The 12680-nt window shown below is 35.0% G+C and overlaps 1 protein-coding gene across 7 annotated transcripts in view; it reads left to right on the forward strand.

Annotated features, from left to right (window-relative positions):
• Positions 1-12680, forward strand: part of TTBK2 (tau tubulin kinase 2) — an 85307-nt gene that overhangs the window by 22155 nt on the left and 50472 nt on the right. For 6 of the 7 annotated variants that reach the window (XM_017809288.1, XM_017809345.1, XM_017809335.1 and 3 more), the window contains 4 exons: positions 1872-2019; positions 7761-7834; positions 8844-8984; positions 11344-11448. In XM_017809288.1, the coding sequence (XP_017664777.1) occupies positions 1872-2019; positions 7761-7834; positions 8844-8984; positions 11344-11448 (468 nt within the window). The remainder of the gene's footprint in view (positions 1-1871; positions 2020-7760; positions 7835-8843; positions 8985-11343; positions 11449-12680) is intronic. The other variant, XM_017809325.1, reaches the window with a different exon arrangement.

A 12680-nucleotide genomic window follows, 5' to 3' on the forward strand; every position in this document is an offset into this window, starting at 1 on the left:
TGTGTTTAATTGTTGAAGCCTTATTAGTAGCTCATAGCTCAGTCAAGATAATGGTACTACCAGACCAAGAAATGGAACAGAAAAGTGCAGACTTAAAATGGCCAAATTAGTCACAAAACTACATCTTTGAGAGATACACATTGATAACATAGATTTTTTTTTAAAAATGTATATACATATATGTAATTCTGTTTTTCCCAGTATTTAGATATGACAGATCTCTTTCCTTTCTGTAAGGACTAACACTGCATACATTAAATACATCTAAATGTAACCAAGGTATACTGAGTATTTCATGGGACTTGAAAGGTTACTATTTCTCACGGTTTGTCATTATTATAGCATTCAGCCTAGATTCTTGAAAGATGTAAGTTAAAGAGAATTGAGCTTAAGCCTGGGTTGGTAGGATGCATGTTACCCTGCTTCAGAGAAAGTATATAGCCTGTGGAGAAGAGGAGACTGCATTTGCTAGCAGCTAGTGTGCACTAGAAGGAAATAATTAGGTGGGTTAGTTCTGTAGGTCTGAAAATGTGGCGTTCTGTCTATCCTGTTTTAAAACTGGCAGTGAATTGTCCAGAAGTTGAGTAATGCAGATAATGCTACATATCTTGGACCATATTTTCCTCATCTTAAGAATATTGAAATAGCTGTTGTTTGCAATGGTAGAAGGACCTCAGGACAGAACATGCATGATGAAATACTGAATATTGTTGTAATAATACAGAATAAAAATTCCATGCAATGAAAAAGGCAGGTAAACAATATGAGTATTTTATCTGTTACCTTCTTCCTTATTCATGGGGACCTAGGGTATTTTAAAAAACATTTTTCAGTCAGATGTCTGATTGTCTGGATTAGGAGACATTAGATTTATTTTCAGAATCTAAAGATAACCCCAGATGTTTAGATGACATTTAGTACAGTGTAGTCATATAAAGTTAGTAACTGTATGTTTTCAGATGACATTTTGAAAAACACGTCAGTCTTAGAGTAAGTTCTTTTTGTCTGCTTTTCTATTTTATCAGTTTTAGAATGTTAGCTATGGGGGAGATAGCCTTATAGAAGTATTACATGAAATAACATGGACATTTTTGATACTGAAAACTAGACAAGTGTCTATTTCCTGTGAACACTTAAAGCAGAGTGGAAACACAACTAGTAATATTTGCTCTGAATGTAGTGCAAACTAATTAATGTGCCATGAGCATTCTTTTTACCTCTCCTAGCACAGATGAAACTTTCAGTGCTGCAACTTTCTTTAATATGCTGCTAATAAGAATGGTATTGGTGAACCATTTAAATATGAGTAACATTTGAAATGTGTATTCAAAGATAATCTTAGCCCTTTCATATAATTTATTGATGTAGCTGTTGTGTGTAAGTTACTTCATATAATAGCAAACGCTGTCTCTTTTCAGAAGTCCAAGAACTTGTATAACTTTAGTATTCAGTGTGTGCATTTCTGAAAAGTGAAGAAGATGGCATATTTTAAAAATGTCACAAGGCACTTGTATTTGAAGGTCTCTGGGTAGTATGTGACTATTTGAGGAAAGACTTTATTCAGCATACTGACAGCTCAGACTCATGCTGGGAATACTAGTGCACTCTTCTATTGTATTACATACAGGAAGTTTAGTGCAGATAGAGATCAGATGTGTTCTCTTTCAAACTGTGGTTAGCCATACCTTTGTAGATTATTCAGTAGCTCTTTTATACTGTACTGAAGGATATGATTATGTTACTTTAAAATCTATTTGTAATACAACAGTGTTTGCAGTATGACAGGCAGTACAAAGAAGGATAGACGTTTTGTTTCTTTTCTTCTCCCCTCTTTAAAATATACTCTTGTTCTTTCTCCCTCCCCCATATAGCTGAGGAAAATAGGAGGTGGAGGATTTGGAGAAATTTACGATGCACTGGACTTGCTTACTCGGGAAAATGTTGCACTGAAAGTCGAATCAGCTCAGCAGCCAAAGCAAGTACTGAAAATGGAAGTAGCTGTGTTGAAAAAGCTGCAAGGTAAGGCTGTACCTTGGATGTGCCAGAAGTAGAATGTCAGTGTGTCTTCTTTCAAAAGTCATTATAATCTCTTATATAGTTATATTTTGAGCAAATATTTCTCACATTCTGCGGATTACTGCTAAATGGTTATAACAAGTGGAATAGAAGCTCTTTCAGATTCTGAAAGTCTTGCTACAATTAACTTTTTCTTTGATTTGGGATGGCATGAAAATAAAATGAAGAATTCTAGTGTCAAAATGGGAAACATTTTCAAAAAAATCCCCACGAACAAACATAACCTCCAACTTTAAATTACTGTAACTTGTAGGAAAAAAATACTGACATGTAAAATCCTGAAATACTTTTAGGGATCGGTTCCTTGAATCAGAATTTGAATAGTCACTTTTTATATACATTTAAATACTTTAATGTCTGAAGCTATCACTACAAAGAAATATGCAATTGCTTCTCTTCATTGCTTTTCACAACACAAGATTATTGAAAGAGCTTAAAGGGAGACTTTTTCTTTAAAATCTTTTGTTTTTAATCTGGAAGATTTTGAATAATACATGTGTTCCTGTCAGCAGCCCAATTTTTCCAAACTCCTGGTTTGAATAAAACAAAATCTGGATGACATATGGTGCTGCCTAATGTGCTGTAAAGGTCACACTGCAGCAGTAATTGACAGCTTCTATAGATTCAAGAGGCAAGCATGTCACATGTTATAATGTTAACAAACTGCTCCTACGCTGGTCTGTTTAAAGAATTTCACAAAAAAATCTAGTATTATATAATCGAGCAAGGAGATTCAAGGACTGCATTTTAGTTTTGTTTGAATGTTAGAGTTTCTTGTCCAGAGATGAGTAGTAAATTTCAGTATTGCCAATTGTAAGTTTAGAGAACATTTGTCAGCATTCTTGAAAGAAGTTATCTTAAAGATAATGAGTTTTGAATAACCAAATACTCTGTAACTCCAGAGTTTTTAAATGCTCTGAATTAATTTTTCTTTTTTTTTTTTCTGCACACATGAGCTCAATTCTATTTTTACAAAACCCAGAGTCTTTAAAATGGTATAACTGAAGCAATAAGGAAACTAGTAGGTCTGAAATAAAATGTTGGACTTTGGTAGCACTACAATGCCAATGTATTTATAAAAATATGACCTTATATATGACTGCGTAACTGGAGCGCATTGTAAGTTTCTACTGTAAAGAATAGTCGATTTTGAGTTAAGGTGTTAGAAAAATGATTTTTTTCTTAGTAAAAACTTTTCTACCTTTTGAAATATTTTTGAAAAAAAAATATTTGCTGTAATAATAAAATATTGATATGTGAATAATTGCTGTAGGGCCTTTCAGAAGTTATACTCCCAAAGGAAGACTGATAGGAACATTATAATTCCTTTAGCAGCCCAAATCTTCCTACAGTAGAGTCTTTGGTTCTGTTGAACCATGGTAGATGTTGCCTAGATAAAAAGAACAGAACAATGAAACACCTGAACAACAGATCCACTGAGACAAGTAATCCACATAATATATAAGCTGAATAAATATTTCAGTTATTTGTTTTCTCAGTATTATTTCTTTGAGCAAACAATGATTAGAAGCTTTTATATAACTGAAACTCAAATTTTGTATGAGAATCTTTAGAAGGAGCTCTTTTGACAACCTTTCTTATGAGTAAACAATCTAAATATATTATTTCTTAGTTTTTATATCTTTTTATTCTGTTGCACAGTTAAAAAAAAACCTAAAAGAAGTTAGCGATCTCATGATAATAACACTAGAAGTGACCTTTAGTTATTGCTGTGGAAGTTCCACACTTAACACTGTTACTGCTCTGGTTTAACACAGGAAATATTGTAGGTGATGAGGAAAGCAACTACAGGGAAGAAGCAGGTCAAAGGTGAAGCTTTTGCATATATTGAGGTTTATAGTTGGCACAGATAGAGAACTTTATTTTTACATGCACTTATTTTTATCCATACTTAAAGGATTTTTATTAAATAAGATTATGGTAGAAACCATTTTATGTTTTACATAAAATCTTTGCTCCTAGGAGCCTTTTCTGCTATATTCTTTACCTTCCCAAGTTTTCAGTATGGAAAATCTAAAAATTAGAAGCATAGAGAAAATCAAGAAAAATGGATGAAAATGGGGAGTAGAAAACAATGTTATAATTGTTTCTTGAGGATTAATTTTTTTTAAACGCTTCATTTACCATGTAGAAATTTGTCTTATTTTTGACAATTTTTTTCAATATAGATTCAGAACAGGTGAAATTGTAAACAGTTCTTTTAGGATATTTTTGTAATAACCTTCTAATAGAGTACATCCTCTGAGAACAACTTTTATCTTGTTCTTCTATCCCTTTTTGGCAAGTGTGTGTATGTATTTATGTATGTATATAATTATTTTCCTTTTCTCAAAGGGCTTATGTTCTCTTACTTTCAAGGTGTTCTAGTTACCTTGGACCTAGAGGAAAGAATATAATTGTCATGAAAATCCTTTTTCTTGCAAATAATTGGAAAGTTTGATCTATGAATCGTATGCAACGAGAGACATGAGCTGACAGAGTCATTCAGAATTGTCTTGATGTGTAGGTCTGATTAAAAAAAAAATTGTACAATTTCTGGGAAAGTTACGAAAAAACAGGCTTTTAGGAAAAAAATAAATAAGGAGGTGTAATATGTCTCAATCAAGCAGAACAGCTCTTCCAGTCTTTACTAGAGGTAGGCACATTCTTAGGGTTATAAACATGCTTTTGAGTGTATCTGTATTAGAATCTGAAATGAGAACAGCAGTTGGCAGAAGTGCAGGGATGTACTATTTTTTATCATTCTTAACTTTCAGAAATTTTGAAAATTAAAACAGCGTGGTCATTCATTACGTGGGTAAAATGAGTAATAACTTTGTGGGTACAGTACAGTGAACAGTGAAAAGCTTCACAGAAGCTCTTTTAAGACTCTGACCTAGCAAAACATGCTTAAATATGTGAGTAGTTGTATGACTTCTCTCTTAATTATGAAGGAGGAGTATGTTCACTGATGTGGCCGTTTATTACAGCTTAGTCATCAATTGCATCTTAAATTTTTTTTTCCCCCTTCTCTCTCGTAATTAGTGTTGCAGAATACTGTTTAACTCTTTAAGCTCCCTGGTTTTCCTTTTTTTTTAAGAAAAGGAACTCTGCTGCAACAGATGGTTGTTTTGTTTAACCATGTTGTTAGGCCATCTGTTCCCACAGTCAGATGGGAGGAGACAGATTTATCACGTCTCACTCAGTGAGAGTGAGACTCACTCAGTTGGTTTCCGTCTCACACAACCTTGCAGACTTCTCCCTCACTCATTTACAGCTCCCGAGCACAGTTTAGTGATGGGCTGTGCTTGGTGCAGGCTCTACACCAAGTGATACACTGCAGCAGCCTGGGGAATGATGTGTAGGCTTCTTACCCTCCCTAGGAGGTTTTTTAATGGCATAGTTGTTTCTGCAGCCTATTACTGTCATCTTCTCCCCCTGCACCCCGGCTGTGTAGCTCGCAAGTGTGAGAAAATACTGTTTTCTTGCTGAGGGAAAAGGAGTATGTGGAAGGCTCTAGTAGGTATCTGTAGCCCCACTGGAGTGGTGGAGGATCATTCTATTTGAATAAGGTGTACCGGCCTCACTTCTCTTTTCTCTTTCCTCAGGTTTTTATAGAAGTTTAGTTTCCAGAGAATTTACCACACAAACTGAATTGATGCTCCAGTTAAAGTGGAATTTCTCTAACCAAACCACATTTTAGACATTTGCTGAATTTGACAGATAAAATCTGACTAATATATGTTTCTCTGAAGATGTTCCTTCAGCATACCCACAGTGGATGTAAAATGAATCATAAATATTTGAGATGAGACTTCATTAACTGGAAACTGCAGCAATGAATATACAAAATTTCATCTTGACAAATTTGCTGCTAAGTCTTTTTTTTCATAAAATTATACTGTCTGTAACACCGCCTGTCTTACTTAAATGAATGGGTGGAAGGAAAAAGTGGAGGAAAAGCCGTGATACTTAATAGCTTAGTACTTATGTATTTGCAGAAATTGTAGAGATTTCTTTTAATATATATTATTTTGGTGAATCCTGTAACATTTTCTTTGTTTAAATGGGCCTACCTGACTTAATTGTATGTGGCAGGAAGCTTCCTGAGGAAGCAATACAGTCAGCCACTCTTCTGTCAAGTGAAGTGAGAATATTCAGAAGCTATAGGGTCAAGTAGGGTTTGGATGGACCTATGAGTGCAGCGATTGCAGTAGTAGCAAAAAGTCTCCCCAGATCTGTAGCTAACCACAAGGGTCGTTTGAAAAAAAGTAATGGGGTTTTTTTGAATTTTTTAATTGCCTTTTTCCTTTCACTTTTTTTTTAACTGCCCCCCCCCTCCTTTATGACAGTCTGGTAATCCTAAGGGTAAAGAAATTCATGAAAGAAACCTTAGATGACACAAATTTTACACATCTTTAGTAAGCACCTGAGACCATCAGCTTTCTATTGACTGTAGCTTCCACGGTGTCAGAAAGGAAGATAAATGGCCTGAGGGACCTAAACCCTACAGTTCCCTGTTCTGTCACAGAGTGGGGTCATAAGGGGTTCCAGCTTCTCTGCAAGTCAATGAACACAGGTATCAAAATGACAATGAATTTGTATTCCCCTTCTGTTTCCCTACTGCACTCTTTGGCTTGCCTTTTTCTCTTTATTTACTGGGGAGTCTGTGAGCCCCCTGGTGGTCTAGTGGTTAGGATGCAGCGCTCTCACCGCCACGGCCCGGGTTCGATTCCCGGTCAGGGAAGCGCTCCAGGCAGATGGAGCTCGTCAGCCCTGTAAGGCAATCCATCTAAGAGAAGGTCACTCTAAACAAACCTACGTCCTGAGGACCTCACTACCACTGTCCAAGCTTGCTCGGCCCCGGCAGATGAACCTCAGGGTTAAAGGGTGGGCTCAGTTCAGCGCACGCTGGGTCTCACCTAAAAAATCCACTGCGCAGGCTCGAAGGGTTAATGACCTTTCCCAAATCTTTGCTCGCGAAGAATGGCCATACCTATACTGGGGAGTCTTATGTTTTGACTTACAACTGCAGGATAGTAAGGAGATTATTTTTGACTAGTCTTCATCTCCTCTGCAGTTTGCTCCTAGGACAGGAGGAGGCTTTACAGTAAATCGGCTTAAACAAAACTATAATGTTTTTTTCTCTGTTTCAGTGTACCTGAGCTGAATTTATCTTTTGTAGCTAAATAGCAAAGATCATATTCTAGAAAAAAGATGTTAATAAATTGGATTTGTTGAATTATATTTTCTACAGTTTTTTAATACAAACATAGCCCAACAAGTAACTACTACTGTTCTCTTTTATCATGGCAGCTACAGCTTATAGAAAAGAGAAGTGGTGGCTTGGAATATTGTCTATAACAAGCCATCAGCTTAGTAGGAAAATAACCTTCTCAAGTCCAAAATGCCTCAAGTTTTTGGACCTTTAGGCATGTTGTCATACATGTTTTCTTATGGAAGAGTGATGGCTGTGGTAGAGCTTCATATATTATGGGAAAAATCTTTTGTATAATTGCAGGTAAAACTAAGTTTGGTTTTACTGCTGTTGATTTGGGGGGGACTTAGTTTATTGAACATCTCTAAAGAAATATAACTATCTTTTTAAGTAATTCACTAGGTATTTAAAGGAATAAACCACAGAATTTCATTATTAGTGGCTAATTTGCTTCTTTTTCTCTCAGGAAAAGATCATGTCTGTAGATTCATCGGATGTGGACGGAATGATAGATTTAACTATGTGGTCATGCAGTTGCAGGTCAGTGTATCAAACAGAGCTCAATGTTTGCTTGTGTGTTTTGGTTTATTAGCCAAGCGTATATGAAAATACTAGTAAAATTTTAGAGGATGCCTAACTAAAAAAAATACCCCAAAGATCATGAACACACAGTAGTGAGCAAACCTAAATTGAGCATATCCTTTGATCTTTATCCTTTTATATCCTTCCATAATTCCATCAAAAAGGAGAAAACTTGCATCCTGAGAAAGACCTGACTTTATGAAGAGTGAACTGTGATGTCTTCTAAGATAATTTACATTCAAGTCTTCACTTGAAGATAGTCTAAAATGTATTATATTTGTCTCTGCATTTTGTTGGTTTTTTTGATAAAAGTGAAAAAAATACCCTTTGCACATAAAAGAAAACACTTAATTCACTTTCCTGAAAGACTTGTTCCTGTAAAAAGGGATAAAACGGGTGATTAGCACTGAAGGTTATGGGATTACTGTCCTTTGTCATCTTGGTGAATATGAATACTAGGAAAAGTGTGCTCTAATTCATACTGTTGATCATCTGTTATTTTGGCAGACCAACAGTTTTGTGATGTCATGGGATTGCATTTCCTACATAGTATATTTTTCATCTATTCGATATAATGTATAATTAAATTATGTACTTTTCCTTGAAGAGGTGAGTATAAAGAAGTCTTTGTGAGCGTTTTTTCAGTGGCTTTTTTTCAAGTGTGACACAGATACAATGTTAACTAATAGTGTTTGTACTAGTCTTCTAATAGAGATTAGTTTGTTCTATGTATAGAGTGATACTAAGATTCATATTTTCAAAAACAGATTCTAAATTTAGTGTTGGAGATACTCGGGGATATATAGTCATTACATTTAGGTGAAATATGTTATCCTTGAATGTTAAATAGGTATTGAGAGTATTCCATGGTTAACCATGAACAGCTAAAGAAGTAGGAAGACTTTACACCATTTGTGAATCTTGGCTTTAGTGTTTTTTTATGAAAATGTCCCTTTGATTTAATCAGGGTCGGAACTTGGCAGACCTGCGTCGGAGCCAATCTCGAGGAACATTCACCATTAGTACCACTCTGCGGCTTGGGAAGCAGATTTTGGAATCTATTGAAAGTATTCATTCTGTGGGATTCCTGCACAGGGACATAAAACCAGTAAGTCTGCCCATTAAATCAAAACAGGCAAGTAAGATGTGGTCATTAGATGGCTGCATAAATAAGAATAGGTTCTATACTAGATGCTAAAATGCAAAAATGACAGAAAATTGAAGGTTAAATCATCAAACAGGACAGATTTTTTCCTATTAATTAATGTTGGAATGCAACAACAGTAACTTTGGTCCTTGTCATCATTGTTCCCAGTTAATTTAGGCCTCCTTGCAATTTTCTGTAGTTAAAACTTCCAACTCTTATCTGTAGCATCATGTAATCAAGAGTATTTGCCATGAGATATGATATAATGTGTTTGACTAATGGCAATTAATACTGTCATATAATAAATCTAAAAGAATAGATACTAACTGCAGGATGTATTTATAAGCCATTCAATAGCAATCTTTTTGTATTTAATATATTCTTAACAAACAAGAAAAGGAAGGACAGACAGTAAGAGAAAACTAATTTTTTTTATTGTGCAATTCTAATAAAATCTGTTTTCAACATGCCGTGAGGATAGTGCCTTCCTGATAGTATCGAGCTTTTGTTCTTGCTATTTTTTCTGGTTTTGACTTTATTCCTGAAATTGCACCACCTCTTTTTAGTATTGCTGTGTATTTAAAATATGACTAGAACTCTGAACTGTCAAAATTTGCAAATGAAAAAAAAATGAGAAAAAAATGAGAAAAAAATAAGCAAATCTTGTGTTTTCTAATAGAAACACATATGACTGGTTGTATCTGACATATGTAGCTAAACCTCCTGTCAACTGAATGATGCTTACCTAAAACCTCTGATAAGTTTCTGTGCGTTAGGAAATTTTCATTTTCATCACTTCTTCCTGGCAACTCTTTATAAAACTTGTATTCTCCCTGAACCATCTGCATTTAAGACTTCATTTAATAGGGAAAGGGCATAGAGGCAGTGAATGTCAAGTGAAATAGGTGAGAAGAACTTAGCTGGAGCTCAAGAATTTGATGACAAAAGCAATTCAAGTTTTGAATGGGAAATGTGTTCCCTTATGGCTGGCAGGATGGATTGGGGACATCTTGTTGTCTAGCTGTATCTTGGTGGAGTTTGTGGGCTCAAATAGGATGAAAATGGAGAGTTTGATCAGGGGAAGGAAAAAAAACCCAAAAATTTAAAGGTTGAGAGAGAATAAACAGCACTATGAGGTAATATATAGATTCATAAAAGAAGTAACTTTTCTTCCCGTTTACGAGTTATGTTGTGACTCACAAATGCAAAAGAAGACATGATTGCTTTCTAGTATGCAGTTTTCATGGCTTGAAAATACAAGTTCTTTTATTCTTTTGTTATTCCTCTTCTAGACAGATTATGTGCTAAAAGCAAGCTTTGAGCTGAAATCTTGAAGTCCTTGGTTGGTTTTTTTCCTTGTGATCAGTTAGGCAATGCTAAAATTCTGTTCCATTTAAGAATAATGTTGATCACACTCAATTCATAGTTTTGATTGGTTTTTACCCTCAACTGTAGACAGTGAAGCAGTTCTGAATTTCAGATTTACTAGTACTGCTGTTTCACTTAATGGAAAAAGAAGTTTTCCTAGGGTTAATTGTGTTAAGCTTCCGGTTTGCTCAGGTGTGTGGTTTCAATTCTATTTCACAGAACTTAGTTTTTAGCTCTATTTTTTTTTTTTTATCATGTAATCCATTTTAAGGGGATTTGATGGGGAGAGACTTGAGACTGATTCAGCCAACACGTTCAAACATCATAGTGGTGGTTTTTTTAAAGGGCTAAGACAGAATGTTAATCCTTAGGGCAAATAAGAAAATTTACTGAAGCTTTTTAGAATTAATTGCCTATGTAAGTTTTCACTGACTTTCCACTGTTTTCACTGTTTGGTCGGTCTTGTTTGTTGTTTTTCTGTGCTTGTTTGTCTGGTTTTTTTAAAGCTGGTTCTTTCCCCATCCGTGGAAGGAAAAGGCAGTTTACACCCCATATTTTGTATTCTGCATATACGATATTTGTGCATTTGTTTAGATGAATTTGTTGGCAATTTGGTTGGTAGTTTTTTGTGATGTCCAAATCAGTATATGTGAGTGGGTGACATGGTTCGAAAATGCTTGCTAGAAGTTAGTATATTCTAAGTGACAAAGTAAGATGACAATCTTGTCAGACAATATAGCCCACTGTTCAGATGTGCTAAGTTGGATGTCTCTTTTTCTTAACAAGGTTTTCTTCAAATTTAATGAGAGTTCGATAAAAGTGAAAATATGGAAGGAAGGATGCAGAAGTAGAATATGAATTTTCTATGATTGTGTTACTGCATTAATACATGAACATATTGAAACCTGTGTCTATGTATCTATTCTCTCTCTGTGTTTGTTTTTCTTCCTAGTCAAACTTCGCAATGGGACGTTTTCCTAGCACCTGTAGGAAGTGTTATATGCTGGATTTTGGCTTGGCACGGCAATTTACCAACTCATGTGGGGATGTCAGACCAGTAAGATTTTTTCACAGTTGAAATTCGAATACTTGAATGTGGTAGTATGCTCTCTTTTCTTCTGGAGAAGTATGGGAGTTGCACTGACCTGGTAACTGTTCTAAGCTTGACAAACACTATTCCAGATCAGAAATGCCATGTGATTTATTGATTATGTTAAAAGACAGGCAGTTGGGGATGATTCAGGTTCTGATTTTTGGCTTGAGGCAGAGGTGTACATCTATGATTTTTGGGATAATCTGTCAGGTTTTCATTAATTATTGGAGTAATATATCAGAGCTAAATTTCACTTGGTATTGTGTATTGCGTTTAAAAAACCCCAACAGCTATGAGGAGGAAAAAAATAAAAGTCAGACACTAAAGTGAATCTATATAATCTTCTGAAAGTGAAAGTCTGAATAATTAAAACAGTGATAGGACACTAATTATAATATATATGAAGACATAATTATGTGTAGTTACTATATTCTAAATGCAAATAATCTGAAGAAAATTGTAGATAAAAGCTTATCAATGAGGAAATTACAATTTTAAGTACAATGGCGTCTCCTTAATTCACTGATGGGCAGTTAATTTTGTTAATTTCAAAGTTTGAAAATGAGCAAGTCGGGCCATGGTACATGATGATGTTTTAAAGAAACATATTTTCTTTATTAAGCTAGTTTAGTTTTCATTTTGATGGTAATACTGACTAATGTACTAGTCAATATTGTGCAGCATATTTATAAATATGATGTGAGTGGTAGAAGACATCTCTACAGGATTTTCACTTTTATTTTGCCTAAGAAGTTGGGAAAGTGGCAGATTTTTTTGTGCAGATTATGAGGTATGTGAATTAGTAAGGTAAATTAGTGGGGTTCTGCTGTACTCTATTCCTTCAGCCATAATGCTGGACACTGCAATGAAAGCAAAGAGCAGGGGAGACCAACAGAGTGGCTGCTGCTGTTGGAAAGGTGAGCTAAACATTTTAAGTAGTTTTACTTCTCTTTTATTTTATTATTTCTCGGTGTTCTTGTCATGTTCTGTATGTTTGGCTGCTTCTAATGTTTTTTGAGCTGTAATTTCAAAGAGAAAACAATTCCCGAGTTTCTGTATATATACACACACCAATGGTAGCATTTTCAGAAACAAATAGGTGATAACAACAGAAAATTCAATATTTCTGCTATTCCTTCTTTTGTAAAAACTCACCTGTTGCCTTTTGTTTTTCATTGCAGTGCCCTACAATGTAA

This window comes from Lepidothrix coronata, unplaced genomic scaffold (genome assembly GCF_001604755.1).
Source record: "Lepidothrix coronata isolate B3197 unplaced genomic scaffold, Lepidothrix_coronata-1.0 Scaffold1, whole genome shotgun sequence".
NCBI lineage: Eukaryota > Metazoa > Chordata > Aves > Passeriformes > Pipridae > Lepidothrix > Lepidothrix coronata.